This window comes from Uloborus diversus, chromosome 5, assembly GCF_026930045.1.
Source record: "Uloborus diversus isolate 005 chromosome 5, Udiv.v.3.1, whole genome shotgun sequence".
NCBI classification, from domain to species: domain Eukaryota; kingdom Metazoa; phylum Arthropoda; class Arachnida; order Araneae; family Uloboridae; genus Uloborus; species Uloborus diversus.
This window is the reverse complement of record NC_072735.1, coordinates 80041117-80065146: the sequence shown is the minus strand read 5'-3', so window position 1 is coordinate 80065146 and position 24030 is coordinate 80041117. Positions and strand designations below refer to the sequence as shown.

Genomic DNA, 24030 nt, shown 5'->3' with positions numbered 1-24030 from the left:
TCAAATCCATAGTTCTGTTCATTTGTTTTCCTGAAGAGGGGTAAAGACTATACATAAAAATATTATGTATATACAACGTGTTCGTAAGTGTATTTATTCATTTTCCAAAGTTCTAAAAGTAATACTTCCTCTTATCACCCTTAAATGACTCTGCATGCGAAACTCCTAAAATAGAAAATGTCCAAGAAAAATGTTTAATACCTATTTTAGCAATACATCACAAGAAAATACTTATTAACGAGCAATGACACTTTCTATATGTATTTTAGTTGTTTGAACGGCTTTAATAATGTTTTCCTAAGCTTTTATATGAAAATACTATAAAAAAAAAGATGAAGATTGGAAATATCATTCCATTTCTTATCGCTGAATGAATTCTAAAAATTTAAATGAATTAAGAAACATTTCGAGCTTTTCTTTAATGAGCCTTGGCGATATTTTCGTCCATAGAAGCATTAAATGCTGTCCAAAATCCAATTCGAAACAGTCAGGAGTGGGGAATTATGGAGCATTTATTGAGTTAGACAGTTGATAATGTAGTTAAAATAAATATGAGCGGTTTTTTTTTTTCTGAAAGCAAATATATTGCAAAGCTTTAATTATCATATTTATATTACATCATTACTTAATTAATCTAATTATCATACTTATTAGTTGATTGGAATAGTATCAATTTATACAATTAACAGTTAATGCTTCTGATTTAGCATGCTTCCATTTTTAAAGTTCGAGCAACCTTGGACCCCCCCCTTAACAAAATCCTAGCTACGTGCCTGTTAAGAGGGTGAATAGGATCTTTAAGAGAAGAGAATGAAAGTTTATTAATAGGAGAGAACACCACCTGGAATTAGAAATGTTTTAGAATCTTAGCAACCTGATAGCTTACAGATGGAAAGAATGGCAAAACAACCAAATTCGAAGGTTCAGTTAAGAACTTTAGTTTGGGATTTATTTGAAAGTTTTTTATAAATGGAATCAATCAAAGTTGGCGGATAGTCTCTATCAATTGCCACAGCTTTAAGATAATTAAGTTCCACTTTAAGAAGTTCTGACGAAGAACAAATATTAATTGCGCGATAAACAAAAGAATTGAAAGCAGAATATTTTTGATTTAGAGGATGAGACGATAGTCTATGAGGAGGTAAAGAAACAGCAAAAGGTTTGCGATAAACAGTAGTTTCAAAACCAGGGTGGCGACAGATCAGGGAATTCAGGGAGATCAGGAAAAAGTCAGGGAACTTTATTAATCAGTGAAAAATCTGGGAAATATCAGGGAATTTTGAAAAAATAACAAAACATTAGGGAAAATCGATTTTATGAAGAAAAAATTTTTTTTTAAATTAAGTACTCCAATTCCCTACGCATTTTCCGCCAATTATCTGTTCAAAAAAAGTAAAATTAATGAGGTGTTACACTGCCGCATATTTGTGCATCTTTTTTCCTCAACGCCAAAGTATTGAATCTTGCTTATTAACCACAGGATGAACTTCCTAAGATTGCTTCTGTGTCTGTTAGGTTGTTTATTTTACCTTAGCTTGAAATTTCCTTTTACGCTTTCAATGTTATGTAAAATAAACAACCATACAGGCAAAGAGGAAGCCTTCATTAATGTCTTAGCTCCGTTGCCTTTATTCCATTGTCTCGAAGTAATTAAGTTCTGTAATCACGATTTCAAGAAGAAATCTTTGGTTTTTGAATTAATACTATAAAAACTTAAAAGTTATTACTTCTTTGGGTTTTTAGTTTAATTGCTAAAATTGAACTTTCAATAAAAAAAAACCTTTGTTTTTTGCCGTTACACTATTTGTTGTCACCGCTGATTATAAAAGTTTTCTTTTCTTCAGACTTAAGTACTTTTGAAATTTTATAACCAAGTTGTATTCTTTTATACATTTTGATATTAACTAATTGCTTTTTTTTCCCTTGCATTCAAAGTTGTTTGTTACAAAAGCAATCTAAGATTTTTTTTCGTTACATACTGAAATCATTTGAAATAGAGTTAACTTGTGAACTTAAGTAAATATCTTTATTTTTTTTATTGTTAAAATGCTGTATTCATTCATTAAAACCTATATTCTTGATTAGAGAAAAGCTCCCTACGAACGAATGTCAAATGATTTCATCTGTTTTGCATAAATATGTCAATTAGTTATATAAGAATAACTACATTACTTCAATTACTTTTTAGTCCTATTATAAATACATATATGTTTTTAAGAGTAATTTTAATAGTTTCTTAAAATTCTTATGCTAAGTGGTTTCTAGAAGTAAAGTATTTTTTTTTTTAATTTTCTATAATCTTTTCATTGTATAAAAACTTAAAATACTGTTTTGTAAGTTTTTCTTTCCTTCCAAAAAAAAAAATTGTCTTTTTTTAAAAAAACCATTTTATTAAAAAAGTAGCATCTTTTTAAAATATATCTTTAGTTCAACAACTTTACACAACTTAAAATGTTTAAAATACTGCATTTAATACAAACATACAATTTATTTCAAGTAGAGCAAAGAAAGAAAACCATTATCATTGGTAACGTAAATCAGGGAAATTTGGTGAACTTAATCAGGGAAAAGTCAGGGAACTTTTTTTCACAGTTCCTGTCGCCACCCTGAAAACCAATTTCAGTACGAGAAACAAGTACATCAAGAAATGAAATGTAATTATTTCATTCTTTCTCACAAGAAAACTGAATATGAGGATCAATGGAGTTAAAAATGTATAAAACCTCATCACTCTCAAACTGATTCTGGTTCAATAGAACAAAACAATCATCAGCATACCAAACATAAAATTGAAACTGCAGTTTTTGGAACAGCTTAACCTTAAAATAATGCATGTAAATATCACTAAGAATGGGGCTAAGTGGGTTTCCCATAGCCAGACCATCTAACATAATATAAAATTATTACCCATTAAAAACAAAAGAACATTGCTTAAGACAAGTACGGGTGAGGAAAATTAAATCCTCAATTTCCGTATTGGTGAAATGAAATTCAGAAAGTCTTCTATGAAGGCATAACAATGAACCCTCGACGGGAACGTTCGTAAATAAAGAGTTTACATCAAAAGAAACCATAAAAGAATTATTTGGAACGAAACTATGAATTTTTTTAACAAACTCAACAGAATTTTTAATAGTAAATAAATTGTGACTCCTAAGAGGAGAAAACACAGAGACTAAATATTTTGCAAGTTTGTACGAAGCCATACCAATATTGGAAACAATCGACCTGAAAGGAATACCAGCTTTATGCACCTTAGGTAAAGCATAAAATCTAGCACAATTAGCAATAGATGGAACAACAGAGCGTTTAACATTTGAAGGAATAGACTTAACAGACTTGACAGCAGATGAAATAATTTATAACTCTTTATCACTAGGATCTTTAGAAATTTCGGCATATGGCCCAGAAGAAATCAAATCATTAGTTTTATCAATATAAGATGATTTGTCAAGAACAACAATTTGGCTACCCTTGTCAGCTAACCAGATCAGAATTCGAAACTAAGTCTTTAACAGAACGGCTAAAAGTATTAGCAAATACAGGTTTAGAAATTTTCGAATTAAAGTCAATATTAGAAGCTATAAGATGCCGAATCGAATCTTTTTGAGAGGAAGTTAAGGCACTAAATTTAAAAGCTTTCTCAACAGGAGCAATAAGCTTTGAAAAAGAAGGTTTAACACTCACAGCAAAATTATCATTACATTTTAGAGCCTCAATTTGAGAATTGCTTAATGGAACGGTAGAAAGATTAACAACATTCTTATTAACAACAGGTAAATTATCAAGAGGAACGACATGAGAAGATTTACAAAGCATAGCTAATTTCTTTTTCAAAACAATTTGATGTTTATCAGAGGAATGAAGGGTTCTAGACCAAGAATTTCTGTCAATGTTAAAGTCGGGAATGGAATTAGAAACCGAAAGATGTAAATCATAAAGTTCACGTTCAATAAAGGATAAATGTTTCCAAGTTTCCTGGATCGAAGCTCTGAATTTGCAAATTTGTGCTTCTTCTAACGTTGTTTTGTCTTACTTCACTATTTGTTGAGTACAGTGAAACCCTGATTTTTATGTTGTGTGTTTCATACGTTATCCTGCCTGCAACATAATTTTCTTCTGGTACCCGAAAAAGACTATATGGATAATCTCGAAAGATTCCTGATTTTAAGTTGCCTTTTTTCATCAAGTTTGCTTTTTTTTACAAACACATAAAAAACATTTTTCATCTGCAAGACTCACACACTTTTTTTTAGATTTCTATTTTTTCAAGATCAGTTTACAGTTCTAAGTTCAATCAGTTCTCAGTTTGGCTGATATATGCTTTTTTTTTAAATTTAAGTCATGAGCAAGGAGAAAAGTCCTTATGCTGCATTTTCATAGAAAGACGAGTTTGTAACAATACCCCTGCTAACAGCTAACTAACTTAAGCTGCTAAAGAAACAAAAATGCACTATATTGGGCAGTGTTAGTAATATGTATTGCTTTCAGAAGTATCATAGAAAAGTGCTGATATTTTTTTTTGCAAAAATATCAGATCTGTGTATAAGCTGATTCTTCTAATTTAACTTTAAAAAAGGTTCCAAAAGTAATCGGTTTATACTCGAAATATGCATCACTGTGATTTCAGATTCCCCTTTATAATAAACAATTGTGATAGATCTGTTTAGGTTTTTATCAGAATTTTGTGAAAGGTTTATTTTGGTTGATTGGATTTTTGTGATGTGTCCGTTAACAAACCCCTGATTTCTAATGCTATATATGTATTGACTATATATTAGATAGTTGTGTCATGTTTTCAAATCATATAATTTTAGGCCTGCATCTGTGCAGTGGGCTGAAAGGCGGACCCTTGTATATGTTTTTATCCATGTTCCTGATTGTAAGAAGCCAGATATCAAATTAAGTTCTGACAAGCTGGTTTTTAGGTGAGGCAGTTTTGAATTATTTAGCTTTAGAAATTTGTGCTAATCTTTTCCAATTCTTCAAATTTTACTTCCTATTTTTCTTGATTTCTAAATTCTTGAATGATTTTATAATAGAAGATGCATTTACAGAATATGCTAATAATGAAATCACTGGCTATAAAATCAGCAGCCTGGAAGAAATAGGACCAGGTTCTGTTCTTCCTTCCAGGTCTTCTGTTCTTCCAGGAAATCTAACCTGGAAGAACAGAATCATTACAATATCGAAACATATTAAAACCATCAGCTTTAGTAAAATCATCATCTCTGTTTTATGAAATCGGGCTTGTAAGAGCCGGGGTCAACGTAGATTTTTATTTTTTGGTCCACATTTTGTAAAAACAAAATTTTCTTTTTTTTCCTTTTGCAAAAAATAACTTTTTAGGATTTTTTCTTTTATATATTTCTTACAAAACAAAAAAATCCTGTCTTATTGTTTAGTATAGAGCAGTGCTTCTCAACCGGTGTGCCGCGACAAGGTCCTTGGTGTGTCTCGGTATTTTCGGAGTTGTAAAAAAAAGGAAAGCAGAGGTGTGTTTCACATTCAATATACTGTAAGCCCGGTTATCCCATTCAGAGACTGAAGTTTAGTCTTGTTATGAACTCATCAGTCATAAATAGAAAATAACGGAGTTGAAGACGGATGTCAGCTCATCATCTAGTTCTGCCTTAGCTCTGACCTAGGGACGGTAACTTACTGCATAGAGATGTATTTTACCTGTGCAAGAGTTTAGATATAATCTTGCTAGTATAATTAATTGTCAAATTGAATTGAAAACTGCATGCCAACGGTGAAACATTTGTCTTACCAGCTTGTAAAGAAATCATACAGGGAACATCTTGGAACAGGAATTAAAAGATAGGGAGCAAGTCTCAGCAAAAGCTGACCCAAAGATCCCAAGTCGCGTGACTCAACAACGATGAATGGTTGGCACATTTTACATGAAATAGGCAAGAGAAACCCCGATTTCTTTCACTGCTTTGCTTTTAAATTCATCACAAGTCCTCACTCCCGCCATTTTATCTTTTCTCAATGGGAACAATAGGTTCCAATGCAATTAATGAAGTGGTCAAAGTGCCAATTCCACAATTCCAGACGATGTTATCAGACAAATTGATGAGATGACCGATGACATTAAAAAAAAAGTTGATAGATAAACCACAAATAGCTGGTTAATTTTTATTTCAAGTTGATAAATCAACACACCACATTAAAAGTGAACTACTTTTGCTAATGAGGACGGCATTCAAGACCATTTTACTTTCCGTAAACAATTTTCTCAGCTTGCAGATCGTGATGAAATGTTCCAAGTCACAGCTAAATAAAAAGCAACGGGATCCAGTGTTACAACTGCACAAAGCGCTTGCAGTAATGGAGCAGTTGCAATAACGGGAGAATGTCGAAAAGTCCATGTTGAATGCAAAAAGTCTAATTCCAGCGTTTAAAACAGTTTGTGTTGGCAGAACGTTTGGTTATGATTCAAGTTTAAGCAGTAGGTATTTCTTGTTGACTGGCATAGAACAATATGACTGTATTCTGGTTCCATTGAGGCATCAAGGAACTTTCTTAAAAAGCACGAGGAAAAGTAAAATAGACCTCAGGAGCGACCGTTCCTTAATAATAGGGTTTTGCGAAATGCCTTCAGACTCCAGGGTTGCAAAAAAGTTGGCCTTTTCTTGAAAAAAAGCCAGGCCGGCCGGCTTTTATTAGGGCTGTTTTGGAAAAAAATGGTCTTTTTTTGGCTTTTATAAATCATGTGTATTGTATTCTTTATAATCCCTTCTATACATTTTAATAAGCTAAAAATTGTCAATTTAAGTAATAAAACAATATGTTTGCTTTAAGTAGAATGATAAAAGGAATATATACAAAAAAACAATGCAAATCATTGTTGGATGATCCTCCACGTAAGCTGATGTCTTTAACACTGAAAATAGCTTCCTTGTAACCTTTAAACACTTGTATGCAATAATTTGCCACTTTTCTTGCCTTATTATTTTGTTTTGTTTATCAATCTTGATGTGTATTTGTAAAACAACTTAATTCTGCATTCATTAAACATTATATTTTAGATTTCTGCTTGCATAGATTGGCACCTTAATGAATGTGAAAATGAAAACTAAATGACATAATAAGTGGTTTCAGAAATTTAAATGATCATTTCAATGTATCGTAATACAATAGGTCTGATGTTAACTTATGTGTTCTATAGGATAAATTTTTTGTGATAAAAGAAAATTATTTTCAACCTTTTAGTTCAATTTTTTTGGATGAAAAAAGCATGCTTTTAAAATTTTTTAAATGTTTTTTTTAACTGACATTTACATAATTCTTTATCCAATAACAAACCTATGTCAAAAATTAAATTTGGTTAAGCATCTAAGTTTTGGCAGGAATATTAAGAAATGACCTTAGAGGTTATCAAATTTTCAGGATAACTGGAACGATTTTATTTAGTTTTGTTTGGAGTTTATTGTAAAGATTAACTGAAATGTCAATTTATGGCAAAAATAAATTTTAACTGCATTCCATTTGCCAGAGACAAAAGCACATTTCAATTTCGCATTTGAGCGACAGTAAGACATTTAATCCCATTAAATGGTCCACTGTTGTTTGAGATGACATGCTTTTTAGTTTAAAAAAATATCCATAACTTGAATAAGTGTCCTTTCTTAGAAAACAGCACCCTATCCTTTTTTAATCCTGGGGGAAGCTCTAATGTTTATATTCTGCCTATTTTTTACAATAATTATCTCATTCGTGACATTAAAATTTTTTTGTGACAGTTCTTTAACACGGAGTAAAGTTGTATTTGTCTTTTAATTCATCCTACTATTATTATTATATTTTATAATAATAGTAGTTTTAATAGTAATATTTTATAATCAACTAAAACCCTCAGTCATTCACAAATGTTTTTCACAAATGTTTAATTTTCCTCAAGTAGAAAGTTTTTTTGCTGAAAGAATAAAAAAGGGAAAAAATTTCAATGATGTGTTTACACAACACAAGGTTTTTTTTTTTTTTTTTTTTTTTTTTTTTTTTTTTTTTTTTTTTTTTTGACTACTTGAGTACATCCAAAAGGGGAGGTGCACAACAGGTAGACCCCACTCAGAATCTACACACAAAATTTCAACCTTTTATGAGTTGCCGATTTTCAAGTTATGCAAGATACAGACATCACAAGTTGTGATAATGCGTTCGTGGATCATCCAAAATGGATGTTTCACTTAGAAGCATATGCTCATGCAGGCAGGAAGGGTGAGAGAACCACTCAACATTCATTCTAGGATGAACAAAATAGAAATTTAGGTTGATATTTGAGTGAATATTTTTTGCAATTACAATACTTCCTTTACTGTGTAAAAAGTGGTAAAAAGGAAAGAGGGAGTTTCATCTGACATTGTTTTGCAACAAGGTCATGCACTGGAGCTACATGGTACCATGTAGCTTAGAGCTATGTTGTTGAACTAGGATCTGAATTACCGGATAGATGGTGGGCAGCTACAAGTTTAAAATATAAAATCATGCATTTATAACTGCAAGTTATATTTTTATTAGTAAGTATTTCCATCAAGTTTTTATTGTATATATTTTAATTTCAGAGGAAAAGATGAAGAAGGAACTGAATTCGAAAATATTCTCAATTTCTACAAGGATATTAAAGTTGAGGTAAATTTAAATATTTTGAAACTAAGATGTTCACAATTTACTATATTTTGACTGTTGTTGATAATAGCTTGGTGAACTATTAAAGACATTCAAAATTGTTATGAATAGCTTGAATAGTTTTAACAAACTGTTGGCATAATAGATATTTGTATGGAAACCACTTGATATCACACTCATTCCAAAACTACACATTGTATATATCAGTTTTTTAATGTAGTTGAAACTTTGCACAAAAGAATGAGTACTACAAGAAAATATCTGGTTACAATATTTAGCTTATTCAGGCAAAAAAAAAGTAGTAAAATTGTACTAAATGGAAAAAAAAATGGCTTACTTAGTGTTCCATTATTTTGAAAACATAGGGTTCACCTCATTGCCACACTGGCACTGATACTTAGGTCAGAGGGGGGATTTTTGTGAACAAGACTAGTAAAAATGACAACATAAATAAAAATACAATAGGATTGGCAGTATGTGTAGAAACCAAAGTTTGTAGGAAAGAGAGGGATCCCAAAACCTCCATCCCACCCTGCACCACTGGCAACTATTCATGTATGGGAAACTTGTCTTATTACATTTCCTGGGCTGCCAGTTACAATGCATTTGGCATTGAAACTACGCATTTATCTAGCTTACTATGCATCTCAAATCAAAAACTACAGTTTTGCGTCTTATAAAAATTTTAATATTTTGAACATTTGGAATTTAAGTTTACGCTTGTTACTGAAAATTAGAGAATTTTACTTTTTGTTCTTAATTATATTTTAAAATTTATTTATTTTATACTATTTTTGGTAAAGATGGCAGCACTAATCGTGTAAGTCACAGAAAATTGATTTTGAACAACTGAATTATTTTATCACATACTAAAGAATAGATGATTTTTCATTTTACTTTTCAATAACTAGGGGGCTCTGCCTCCTGCTCGCTAACACTCACCAATCCCTGAAGATTGCTTCACAATCTTATTTGATTCGCAAAGATTTAAATTGTCAATTAGAATGAAACAGATTAAAAACGTGTTATGGTACTCCCTTTGGAACAAAAATGCTCCCCTTCCCCAGGTTTCAAAATAACTTTACAAACTTGCAGAGCTGTATGGGCTAAGGGGCTCCTGAGCATTGCAAAACTGCACTTTGAAAAGTCGCTTTCAAGTAAAAAGCTTAACTTGTTACAAAAAAAAAAGCAAACATCCTGTTTATGTTTTAAAATAGTTCATTCTAAATTCTGATAGTTTTTTTAATAAGATTTCACTAAGCCGTTAATTAAAAAAATATAATATATACATTTTTAATCTTTCATTTTACATTTCATTTTGTTTTAAAAAGAAAATTATCTTTTGATACCACCTAAAATTTTTTTGCAAAATGCATAATTACTAGAGGATTTACCCTGCCTTTGGATGAATATCCAAAAATATTTACCTTTCCCACCCCACATCACTAATTACGTGTATTAAAAATAGTTAAAATAAGATAGAATAAATTTTCATCATGAAGTACTGGGGAGCAAATGAGCAGGGCAACAGAAAACAATATGAAAACTGTTTCTATATTTGCCACGTTAATCACTTAAACAGCAATAGAATAAATAAATAACATCATAGTCTTGATAACTTCTCAGTTTATTCTTCCTAACAACCCTCATGCTTCCTTTTTTTTATTATTCATTTTGGATATGACTAACCCAAATTGTGATTTTGAAATCCTGAAGTTCATCATTGAATTGCTTATACTTCTCCAATTATGACATTGAGAAGAAAGATTCTTTGTTTAACGATATGTTAGAGGGCTGGGCCCAGAGCCTGTTGCTGATCGTCACTTTTGTATTTCTGTGTTTCTTTCATAATTTCATCAAGTCATTCAATAAAAAATATTATGAACTGTGTAATACATATGTATGTATCAGTTTTACCAATTATTTCATATTTTGATTTTTAAAAAAAATCCCATTCACCTTTTGTATTTTTTTTTTTTTTTTTTTGTAAATGACCCAGTTTTTTGGGTATTTACCCAGGCTTTGGGTAAATGCCCAGGTAAATACCCAAAAAATATTTACCTACCCGCTGGGTATTTACCCGATCCACATCACTAGTAATGTAACAATTTTAATTCATATTAAAAGTGCCAAGGTAAATATTAAACTTTGGTCAGAAAAAAAGAATGTCTAACGACTGCTGCAACTAATGCCTATTTTTTATTTCTGAATCATATAACTGTGTAAAAGTAGCTAACAGAAGAAAACTGAGTAAAACAGCTAAATTAACTCCATTAAAATTCATAAAAATGTAAATTGAAATATTAGATATAAATAATTTAAAAAACTTTGTCTAAATATTTTAATAACAATATAATAAAAGAAGGTGATTTGAGGATGCATTTACTATTTTAAGACTTCAGTTTGTGTTGGTTGAAAATATCTGATATATCAAAATATCCGATATATGGATCATTCTCCACAAAACGTAACTTTCAAACACAAATAATTTTCAATTTTGAAACCTTGTTTTCTTTTTTTTTTCGTTCTTACATGAAAGTGTTACCTACTAAAAGTAAACATAAACAATGGCCCGGCTAAGTTCCAATTATTTTACTTATAAATTTAAAAAAAAAAGTGCCTTGTTCATAGAAAAAAAAAACTTTTAATCTTTAAAAGTAGAGGAAAATTTAATATCTAAGTTGTTATTTTGTTAATTGTTCACACAATCGGCTATTTTATTGATTAGTGGGAATATAATATGAAGCTCTCTTGATTAAAGTACGACTTAATTAGTAGTTTCAAATGTATGTTAAAAAATAGTATTTAGTAAATTTGAGGACATACTGGCAATTTATAATTTTGGTAGAATACCTATTGATGTATTTCTCCTCCATCATTTATTTTCATCTCAGAAATAATAACATTGATAAGGTCTGAGGTTCACGGAGGTAAGGAATTTTCATTAATCTAGGCCTAACAGATATATTTTTCGGGGAATTTTTTTTTCTTCGTTGCTACAATCTGCACATGTTAAGCATATGAAAACATGTTCACATCTTTTTTTACATTAATTTACATCCCTGAAATTCAAGTTCACGGATGTTAGAAGTCGGAATAACCATACTAAGTTTTTAAAGCAAAATGTGTCTGTTTTTTGACAAAAATCTCACAACTTCATTTATGGCTGAAAATAAACAAGGGGCTCCCTTGTATCATGGAAAATAAAATTTGATGTCAGTACTGCCACGTGTTGATAAGGAATGGCATTTTGTGTTTAGGTAACGGAGGTGATAATTTATTGTGTGACATGACTCCTTGTCCTTCTAAAGCGAACTAAAACACAATATTAAAAAATTAAATATACTTAAACAATTAGTATTTGAGACTCTTGTGAAAGGAATAAAAAATAAATTAGTGTTCACTTTTAATTAAACAAGTTTAAGTTAGTAAGCAACATACATACCCTGCAGGATGTATGCCAAAAAAGCATTTGCAAAATAGACCTGAAGAGTATTGTCAAATATGTATGCTTTCAAATTCTGCTATCTCGTTACATCTTGCATGTGAAAAAAATCTGTGTTTTTAAATCTGTGTTTAATATGTGTGAGGCATACTTTGTGACTAAAATATTCATTTTGATGCTCAGATTTTCAATCCTACACACCACATCTGACGTCTAAAACTTTGGCCCACACACATCAAACCTTTTCTCTTTCCAACTCATCACAATCCGGAAGTGACATGAAATATAATTGAAAGAAATGTTCTCGGTTTTTTTAAATGCATGTATGCATAACTTGTTTTTTTTTTTTTTTTTTTTTTTTTTTTGCATCTTCAAACATGTTTAATTTGTCCAAAGTGGCACCTAAACAACCATAGCTGGCAACCTCTTCTGGCTGAACATTGCTGTAGGACAGTGGCATTGGCTAGCTGAACAGAACTGAATACAGGGGTGATTGTTTTCTAGTTATTCACCGGAATTCTGGTATAATATAGCTTGTTAATACTGGAAATTAAATTTTAAAGCAGAATAAAGTAATGAAAACAGCAATGGTAAGGACAAGTGTTAAGAATTTCAAGCTGAACCATTCTCAACATCATCAATGGTTTTTAATTATACAGAAAAACTCTGAACTTTTTTCGAAGCGAGAAGTAAAAGAAACAGGCCCGTTAGGGCCTGTTTTGTTCATTGTCTTTATGAACGATATTCACAAAAATATTTCTTGGAACATGAATTGTTTTGCTGATGATGTCAAAGTTATGGGGACTGTAGAAAATGAAGAACAAGCAAATCAGCTGCAAGAGGATCTAGATCATATTACGGAGTGGGCTGATAAATGGGGTATGGCTGTTAATGTTGGGAAATGTCAAGTGCTACATTTAGGGCATGGAAATAAGTGTACAAGTTATTATTTGCAAGGTTCAGTCATTAGTCAGGCAGACAAAGTTACTGATCTGGGGGTCCTAATAAGTCAAGATTTAAAGTTTAGCCAACAGTGCAGCATTGCTAGCAACAAAGCCAATAAGATGCTTGGGTTTATCAATAGATCTATTTCAAATAAATCTAAAGAAGTTCTTCTGCCCTTATATAGAAGTTTGGTAAGACCCCATTTGGAGTATGCTGTTCAGTTTTGGTCTCCTTATCTTAAGAAAGACATTAATGTATTGGAAAGGGTTCAAAGGCGGGCTACAAGGCTAATAAGTGGACTTTCCCACTTAGATTATGATTCCAGGCTTAGAAGGCTAAAAATGTACAGTCTTGAGCAAAGAAGAGACCGAGGGGACATGATTCAGCTGTTTAAATTTATTAAAACGAAAGATGTTACGGGGCTAAAGTTTAGCACTGAAAACAGGACAAGGGGTCATTGTTTTAAGCTATTTAAATCTCAGGCTAACATGGATATTAGGAAAAATTATTATTTTAGCAGGGTAGTGGAACCTTGGAACAGCTTACCGGAAGAGGTGGTAATGAGCAAAGGAGTAGACAGTTTTAAGAGGGCCATTGATCTTCACTGGGGATTGTAAATTGACTAGGACCAGTCTAGCTGGGCCCAGAGCCTGTTGCTGGTCGTCACTTTTGTATTTGTATTAAACAGAGCCAAACACTGACAGGGGGAAATGGAATAATATATGATTTGTATTGTATTATTTTAAGGTCAGTTGTTTGAAAGTATAACACTTTTCTCTGCTTTACCTGAATTAATGTTTTAAATCAAGTTTTAGCTTTTAAAATAGGACTTTTCATTCTATTTAGTAATGCTTGAACCTTTTCTTTTAGGACTCCAAATATTCCCACACTGATAGAGGTATTGATTTTGTTTTAAAGAAAGCAGAGGAAGGACCCTATTGGAATAGGCTTTTAAAGGATAATAAAAAGGTAATTTCATTAATTGGTGCGTCAACTCCGTTTATATGATCATGGTTCATACAAAATCATTGCTAAAGCAAACATTTTGTTTTTTAAGTTTTGTTTGCTAGTTATTTACATTAAATCCTTGTGCATATTAATATCAAGAAGAAAAGTTTGGCTATGATAGGGATGCATAACCTTCTTGGTTGTTTCTATTAAGTTTAACGGAGCAAGAGCCTTTACGCAGGCTTTACTGCGCCAACTACACTACAACCTTCCTCTTACCCATGTGCGGTTCAAGAGTAGATTTTAATTTTTTCTTCTTGAAAAAAAAGAAATTTTGAAGAAGCTTCCCAGATTATGTCTTAAATTATACACACCAGATCAAAATGTTCCTAAATGTGTTTGAAGAACAATTTCACGACTTTAAAGGGAATAAGAGTAGAAAATTTCAATTTTCATTTTCTAGCCAGTAGACTAGTTCCAGCAAGCGAAGGAAAAAACACCTTTAACGTAACAAAATTGCAACAGAAGGTTTTTCAATTGTTTTTATATTAACTCTTACTGAATAACAAATTCAAAATTGGACAATGGGAACACTCTAAAAACAAATATGAAAATGTTTAGCTAGTTGCAATTATTTTCAAAACATGTAACTAGTATTGTTCTTTAAAAAAAAAAAAGCTAGAATAATTATTGAGTAAGTGTCTTGGTTAATGGTTGTTTCGTAAAAATTACATAGAAAGTCAAAAACTCGAGCATCCCAGTAACTTGTGAGGCATATGTTTCCCAGTCTAGTGATAATAAAATAAAAAAAATAAGGGTACTCTAATTATGAGGCAGTGAGAAACAAAGAGATGTAAGTGGACATTTTCAAGTTTCAGCCCTAGGTAGGCTTTTATTGAAAAGTGTTTCTAAATCATGCTTTCTAACTGCACCTACCAGGGCTACTGGTGCTATCTCTTGCCCCCAAGACAGGAGAGGTTCACCTACCTTTGTACTGGTTATCTCGAAATTTTTAATTTTGACATTTACACTCCTTTGCTTTTCACTGCCTCGTATGTTAGATGGAATTCTATGTCGACTACTATTTAAACCAGAAGGCCAGAAACCTAAGTCTCATGGACCTTATAGGACCAATATAGTATGTCGATCCTGTTCACTGACAAAAAAGAAGAAAAATGCTCGATAAAAAGAAAATAAAACGTTAATTCTTTTTTAACTAAAAAAAAGTCTCTTACATCATTCTGGGAATGTATTTAATCTTACTACTATTATATATGCAAAAGTTTGTCTGTATGGTTTTGTTACTCTTTCACCCAATAACTACTGAATTTATTTTGATGAAACTTTACAATAATGTAGCTTATGCATCAGAATAACACAGGTTAGTTTTCATCTTGTTATGGGGGGACCCCCCCCCAGTAGGCGATAAAGCACAATTTTTGTATAAACTAAACTTTCGTACAAACTATCATATAATATGGGGATGGAAAAATACTTGCGCATATTACCATATGTCCGTGGAAAGCTTTGATTTTTCTGCTGAAGATGGCATCAGTTTGAAATTTCTAAGTATAATAAAAGACGAGTTATGAGCTTTTTAGTTCCATCTTCGAAGGCCTTCCTCAACCCAGTATAGTCTTTAGTGTATCATCTCAACTCCCTGTCGATAGCGATGTTGTATTGTTGACAATTTTTGCTTTTCGTCTAATGGTTCAAGGCTTTTCTTATTTCAAATCTTAAAGTCATATTTTTGCACAAAATTGGAAAATAATACTTGGATTTGGCTGATTATTTTCCAGTTTAAGGGAATTTTGAGACAATTTGTTTTTTTTAAATTTATTTGTGTTGACTGCATATTTGATCGACCCACAGGAATCTCCCCATTTTTTTTTTGCGGTATCATGTCAATAGCTAAGGCATTGGGCAATTTTTTCAGTTGTTGCTGTTTTTGAAACTAAAAACAATGTAATACTGTTTCTTGGTTTTCTCCATGTAACCAAAATATTACTATTTCTTTAATATTTCTTTCTTTAAATCATTTGTTAACATGTAAAATAATCTGCCAACTAAATTAACAAATTAATAATCAGCACAAATTTGCACACTATTTCAAACAATTGCAAAATTTTACTACTTATTTTGGAAACATTTCAGGTAGCATCGTTTTATGGTCACCACAAGTATCTCAGTATTTGGCGGCACTATCTCTTCCATTAAAATTAGTAACACAATTTTACAAAGTAGGAAGGGGGAACTTAATCCAAGATATCCCAAAACGATTACCACAAATTTGGTAACACTGTAAATCACAGTAAGGGATTACGGGCTGCTACATTTTTTAAGAGTTTGTACTTCAATAGCAATGTAGAGAAGATTTTAGAACATGATCAAAAAAAAAAGATGAATCTTTTTAAACAAGTGAAGTTTAATTTCATATTTTGGAAATTCCTCAATGCTTTATTGGCTTAACAACTAATACATACATACGAATAATTGCTCGTATACTTGTAAAGGATTTGCGAACCTCTAATATTTTTGAACTTAATAGTTCAACCAGAAATCACCTGTTGGGTGGTGTTTTTGGTCCTAACCACTCTTATATGTGCATAAATAACTATCAATATTGGAAACAAATGTTAAAACCAACGGAAAGGGAGGGTTGATTTCAAAACCTCCTCTCTGGCAATTCCATTGAGCTTAGGTATTTTGAATTCTTCCCATAAAAGTTAAAAGCAATCATGAAAGTTTTATTTATATATATTTTTAAATATATATTAGCTTGCAGATTCTATAAAATGTACTTCTTCGACTGTGAAGATTGCAAAATTAAACCTCTGGGCTCTGCTCTTTATAACCAAGCTTTTCAGACATTTGCAGAAAACCTTTTGACACAGTGGATCTTTGATAAAAGTTTCTCTTGTTGTAGAAAAGGCAAATTTGTTTTCCTTTACTAATTTATATTGCCTATTATTTATTTGTTTGCATTAAATGAAATTTGCATACAATATTTTTGGTACAAATTTATGATATCCCCTTGAAAACAAATTTTTTTGCCTTGAAAAGTGCTTGATTTTTTTTTCTCCCTAAAGGGTATGAACCCTTTGTTAGTTTTATTGATACTAGCTGTGTATAATTCATCAGTGTTCATTAATCGCATTTATTGTATCTTTCTAGTACCATTGGCTCCGAATAGATTTTAACAGATATAAAGACGAAGACGATTCTGATTTCGATGCAAATGATGATGGAGATTTTGAAGAAGTAAGTACTAAGTGCATTAGGTGCTTGATTTTGTTTAGTCGAAGATTTGTTTGTCAATGTTTTCTTCCTTAGAAGAAGACATCTTAAGTATTTTAACACAGTGGTTCCAAAACTTTTCCGATTCACGGCACCCTACTCTATCTGTTATATACACATGAATTGATACCAAACACCTTGCGGCACCCTTGCCTCCTCCTATGGCAGCCAGTTTGAAAGCCCCTGATTTAAATTATTATTGTGTTAATTTTTAAATTGTGAAATATAGATTTGTCTTTACTTGAAGTGTAGTTGTTGCATGTTGATGCATCAAAGTACTTCCCTTTTTATTTTTTTTCCAATTCTTTGTAGTACTTACTCTTCTGATTCACCAATGAGCATGACTCATTTGTATCATTAGATTGAAACTGAAAATTTGCTTTGAATCAAGCCCAAGCAAGTCTCATTCAAAATTTAACGTAGTTTTTTGAAAAAAATTGATGTTTTTAAAAGTTTTGTTTAAAGGTTAAATAGAAGACATATGTTCTGTTATTGGGACTTAAAATAAATTTTGTTTAGTCAAAATTGCAAGTGAAACTTGTAGCTTACCTATACAGTATATTTTTCTCTGAACAAGGTGAGAGATTTTGGCAAGTTAAATAAATGCTTTGTAATAAAATTGTAAAAAAAAGTCTTCAAAAAAGGAAGAAAACAGCAAATGAAAACGATGCAAAAATGACTAAACTTTTTTTTTCCCTTTCCACTTAAAAAGAAAAAAAAAGCACAATTTTCCACAATCAGTTTTGCATTCTGTTGCATCAATCTTCTACAGTACAAAAGCCCTTGTTGAGCTAGATCTCCGGATAGTGCAGATCAACTTTGTGGACCCTTTTTCTAAATTTTATGCTTGTATAGATACCGTATTACCACTCATCATCTGAGACAGTGATAAGCAAAGGAATATAAGTGCCAAAATTAAAAATTTGGAGATAACCAGTACAAATGATAGTAAACCACTCCTCTGTTTTAGGGCAAGAAATAGTAGTTGTCCTGCTAGGCGTTGCTATACAGCTTGACTTCTCAATGAAAGCCTACCTAGGACCGGAACTTTAAGCACGTTTAACTCAAAACTTTAAAGAGTCCATTTATCCCTTTGCTTCTTGCTACCTCATCTGGTATGCTGCAAAACTCTCTGTTTGAAAGGTTTCAATAATTATTGTGTGGTTTTTCCGACATGCTGGAAGAAACGAGGTTAGAGAAATATATTTGACTGTACCTCAGAGCTAGACTAAGATCGAGCCGTCTGAATGTAATTCTAAGAAAAAAATCCCTTGTAATTATTTACGAGTATTAAAAGAGCATGCATGATCCCATTCTTTGTGTGCGCCAGAAAAATGTTTTCCCTTCTCGCCTGTAAAGTAGCGATTATGTGACTGGTTCTGAGGTTTAGATGTAACATGTGTTTAATGTGAGCTCTATGTATTATCTTGTTTTATGAATAAACTGTTTAATTTTGTTGAAATATTCATTAACAGTGTTAATTCTGATAAGAAATATCTAATTGATCCAGAGTAATTTTGTAAAAAATTAAAATGAAAATCGAAATACAAGATAAGTTTCAGAACTGCATATAGAATTGGATAAAACTAAACTTGTCTTTCTGATTAACATTTAAACTATTTTGTGAAAAAAAAATTAAAAATGATTCACTATTGCTGTTATTGCTTCAGAGTTAATCATTTTATTCAAGTATAGCTAAATCTATAATGAATGATCTGTATAAATTGCTAACACTTGTCTTGCTTCTTGTTTATTTTTTAATATTTATTTTTGATTTAATGAACAAATTTTTCCAGTCAATATTTTTTTCTTGTTGAGGAAACTTGAATTATTGAATGGACTGCTTGAGTCTTACCAAAGAAGACTTAATATGCCTCCCCTCTTCTTGTCCTTGATTTTTTAAGGGTCAGTGATTTACTGGATCTTTTCTGAGTCTGTCAGACATCCAGAGGATTAGAAACAATAACAATAGTTATGCTACTAAAAATATTTTTGTGATTACAATAAACCCGATTTTACTTTTTTTTTCTGACTAGTGATAAAAGATGTACTAAGCGGGAAAACATAAAACCAGAGGAAATACTAAAAATCTATGCATATTGCTTGAAAATTGGCCCCTACCCGTGAACTGGTGGAAGAAATGTGTAATCTTTTTTAGTTTTCTTTTTGGATTTAATTTTATTTATAGCATGTTCTATCGCAGATTTGCTTTTTAGTAGAGACATACCGAGTACTCGGTAACTACTCGGTACTCGGCCAAATTTTGAACAGATACTCGGCCAATACCGAGTAGTTGTAAAAGATTGATTATTGTTGAAGACAGATTTTACACAATCAATAAAAAAGTGCAAGCATATAATATATTGCAATAATTTACACAATTTAAATTTTGAGAATCATGAAGTTTATGATTTAATAGAGTCGTTAGAGAATTCATTTTAATGTCTCTGAAGTTGATGAAACTTATTTATTAAAAATGGGGCAAAAAAGTAAGTGTAGAAAATATGAAATTTTTATATTATTAAATGGATTTTTGCTACAAACAAAAGCTATAAGAAATATAAAAATACCTTTGCTTAAAAAATAAAAGCAAATAAAACAATGTTAACAAATGTGCAGGAACACTGCAGAGTGCAGACACTTGTTTTGGTGCTACAAGGAATACCCTTTTCAATGCCCAAAATGTGAGCTTATGGATTTAAAGATATCCGACAAAAGTAGGATTTTTTGTCGGGTGTTACATTCATTAGCTCACATTTTAAGCACTGAAAAAGACGATCCTTTTAATGCAGAAACGCATGTCTGTAGTGTTTCTGCACATTTGTGCTTTTAATGTTTTATTAGCTTTTAAAAATTATTTATGTTTGGCAGACTAGAACTATGATAGATTGATATAATTTGTTTTAATTCTTTCATACCTTTTATTTACTTGTTTATTTTTAATTTTAAAAGTAACTTTTTTGTAACATTTTTGACACAAACAAAATTTTTTAAATTATGCGTAATTAAATTTCAGCTGGAATTTTGTTTTAAAAGGTATTATGGACATGGAAGTCTATATTACTATTCCATTGAGTTCAAAATTCATTACATGGGTGTCGGTGTTTCTTCTTAAAACGTAATTGGTACTCTGTACTCGGCCATAGTGCTACTCGGTACGTCTCTACTTTTTAGTTTGGTTTTAAATTAGCTTTTTGGTCGGCATTCACAAATAAGAATTATTTTGAGATTTTACTATTTGAATTGCTTGATCTGCTGCGGGAATATCTTCCATTATTTCTTAATCGCTATCATCTGAAGTGGCTAATATCCAATAGAAGTAATTTTTGATGTGATTAGGCAATGCATGCTTTAATGACTTCTGAAAGGTTTTCAAGAAGAGGGTCAGTAGCTCTGGTACTATTGTTGTGAAGAAAGATTGTCTGTAAGAGGGTTTTCTCATTCAATCCATACAAAGGACAAAAAAAAAAAAACAGAATTAGTTTCATACAGACTTCTAACAGCTATAAAAAAAATTTATGGAATTTTTGAAAAAGAGTTATTCAAAGTCTGGAATACTTGAACGTTATCAGTAAAGCAATTTTCTAGAATCAGTAGAAAATGAAGTTTGAATGGAAATACTGTTTTCATACAGTATTATGTAAAATAAGGGTTTTACTGTATGACATAATCACAAAACAAATGCCATAGGTTTGAGAAAAGAAAAAGTATGTTTTTATGCAATTCATGAAATAAGTGTTTAAAAAAAGTCTTGCTTAAATTTTTTGTCTTCCTATTTTTTTCTCTCCCAATTAGATGATGAAAAAGATGGGAGGTTTGCAGTCTTCTAGCAATGATTTGGATGATTTGGTATGAAATGTTTTTAGTAATTTAGTCCTAATCTTCATATATATTCTCAAATTAAAAAGTAAATAAACAAATAATATTTTAGGATAGGAGTATAAAAAACTTTTACCAAAAGCTTATTTCAATCCTCTATTTAAAGAAATCGCTTTTTTTGGGGGGGGAGGGGTTTTGTCGTTCATCTGAATTACAAAAATTTGAATAAAAGCCCTTAATTTTATATCTATAGCTGTTTTTGTTGTACTGAACAGTCTTGCATAATATAGACGAACGCGCGAACGGCGTTCGCAGAAACTTTTTGGCTCTGCAGAAATTTTTTTTCAAACTGCTAACGTTGATAAAAAAAAAAAAAAAAAACTTTTTTTAAAGGGATTTTTTAAGGAAATCCTAGAGTTTCTTTCTGTTTAAGTCTTTCTCCAAAAGAGCCTTTTAAAGCACATGTGTAAAAAAAAAATGGTTTTGGTAGTTTTCTTCAGTTGGTGAGAAATAAGCAAACTACAGTCGAGCCTCCATATATCGAACTTCCACATATCGAAATTTTCTATATATCGAAATCCCAGCAAATTTCTATGTTCATTACATAGAAAAATTGTTTCTATATATCGAAAAAATCTCTATATATCGGAAAAAAATTTCGAGACATTCGTAGATTTTTTTTCCACTTTAGATTGTTTGTCTCATTGAAAAATGAAGATTAGGGGAGAAAATCATGTTCAGTAAAGGTTGCTAAGAAACTCATAAGAAATCATTGTTTGAGGGGTGTGTAGATAGATCGTTGTTCCGTTCTGGAGTTCTTACATTCCCTCAAGTTTATTTCAAATCTTAGTTGTAACCAGTAACACTGTAAAATCAGTTTCAAGTTATCCTTTTTGTCTGTTGATTATCTTTCTTAGTCTTTTTAGTTTCAGTAAAATCATTCAAGTTAAGTAGATTGATTTTTTACTTTTCTCTCGATTACATTGTCAAAACGAAAATCCCCTCATGTTGCGAATCAAGTTGAACTGCCGAAGAATTAAGATGTATGAAAGCACAAAAATGTAATTTCTGTTAATTTTCCAGTTATTAACTCGCTTAATCCGATGCTCGTATAAATTAGAAATTGGGTTTCATGCACGAAAATTAGCTTTAATTTTAATGTTTAAAGAGATTTTTATGATAAAATAAGATCGTTTCTATATATCGAAATTTCTTTATATCGAATTTTTTTTCCGGAAATTTGCTATTTCTATATATGAAGGTCCGACTGTATATGTTGTTGCAAAAAAATAAATAAATAAATGATTTAAAGCCTTTTTTTATTGTCTCTTTTATATTTGAATATAAAATAAATTTAATTTTTATTCAAGGGTGAGTTAGGCAAAATAATTATTTGCAGAAAATTTTCCAGTTAGGATTTGTGTTCGCAGAAAGCTTTTCATTTTATCTAAGTCTGGTACTGAATGACAGCACAATTCAAAAAACAGGACTATGTAAAGGATTGTAGAAAATTATTGTATGCATTCATCTAACTTGAGAGCAGGGTTCATATGCTGTGGGAAAATCTGGAATTGTCAGGAAAATTGACATAGTTAAAAATCTCCGGGAATTTTCCAATTTTGCCCCCCCCCCCCAATTTTTTTTGCTGGTAATTTTGTAACATGAGATATAATTTTGGTTTTCATCAATGTTTCCTGGAAAATTTTGAGGCAAAATGACGTTGGCAATAAAAAAGTGAGACCCAAAAAATTTTCTGCAGCCGCCACTTTTGTCTCTTAATAGTTACCAAGAAAAAAAATTTGTTGGGTGAACAGGAATTATGCATAAACTAAACAGAGGAGAAGACAATTTACTGCTTCGGAAGCACAAGTCTGACGATGGGAGGGTTGAAAACATTTTTGAACACAACGTTTAAAAAAAATTAAATTATATAAAATTTTGAAAAAAAAAAGGAAAAAATTCCAAGTTTTTTTTTTATACGAGGGAAAAGTTTTATTTCTCTTGCATTGCTACTTTAAACAATTTTAATTACAGTCAACTCTTGCTAACTCGAAATTGAAGGGAAGACATAAAAAATTCGAGTAACCGAACATTCGAGTTATCAAAAATCTTACAAAAAATCATTCTATTTAAGGTATTCTTATATGCCTCATTAACAAAAGCAAACACAAAATAAGAACATACCTAACTTTATTTAAAATATCTGTCAAGAAGAGTTTGACGGGTACTCTTTTTTCTCTCCACATCAATTATATTTTCCAAATGGGAAATAGCATTGAATGTCTTTAAGTCCATATCAGGTCTCAATTCAATAAACAACCGCATCACATACATGGCACTTTTTGCTTCATTAAAGGTTATCTTTTTTGGATGGATAAGTTCTTCACTCTCATCATCTTCCTCCTCTGAGAGTGGTCGAAATTCCGTCAACTATGTCTTTGTCCGATAAATTTCCACACACTTGAACATCATCTATTTTGACAAAGTCTCGAAATGTTGTTACCGGATCTAGCTGCAGAGCTTTTGATACTAAACTCCATTACTCATCAACTACTTCCTCGATTTAATTTTCTTTTTCTTCCTCTTCTAGATGGATTTCCTCAGCAGATGCTTTATGGAAACCTGCCTTTCTAAAGCAGTTTGCTATTGTCTTTTGTTCAACGCAATTCCAGGCTTTATCAACCATTCTCATTGCTTGCAACACATTAACAGAAGGGTTGCTTCCTTCATCAATTTCAGCAATGCATTTTTTTACGACTTGATGACGATATTTTAGTTTGAAATTTTGGATGATTTCCTGATCTAACGGCTGTAGTTTTGAAGTGGTATTGGGAGGAAGGAACTCCAGTTTTACAGATTTTAATTTCGTTGTAATTGAGCTTGGATGGGCTGTACAGTTGTCAACAAATAGGACAATCTTGCGGTTTTGACTAGACATTTTA

At 31.3% G+C, this 24030-nt stretch overlaps 1 protein-coding gene across 1 annotated transcript in view; it reads left to right on the top strand.

The window, feature by feature from the left end:
• LOC129222355 (prostaglandin E synthase 3-like) overlaps nucleotides 1-24030 on the top strand; it is a 31191-nt gene that overhangs the window by 4611 nt on the left and 2550 nt on the right. The window contains exons 2-6 of the mRNA XM_054856851.1: nucleotides 4818-4928; nucleotides 8571-8637; nucleotides 13895-13993; nucleotides 17147-17233; nucleotides 21065-21118. Coding sequence (XP_054712826.1) covers nucleotides 4818-4928; nucleotides 8571-8637; nucleotides 13895-13993; nucleotides 17147-17233; nucleotides 21065-21118 — 418 coding nt within the window. The remainder of the gene's footprint in view (nucleotides 1-4817; nucleotides 4929-8570; nucleotides 8638-13894; nucleotides 13994-17146; nucleotides 17234-21064; nucleotides 21119-24030) is intronic.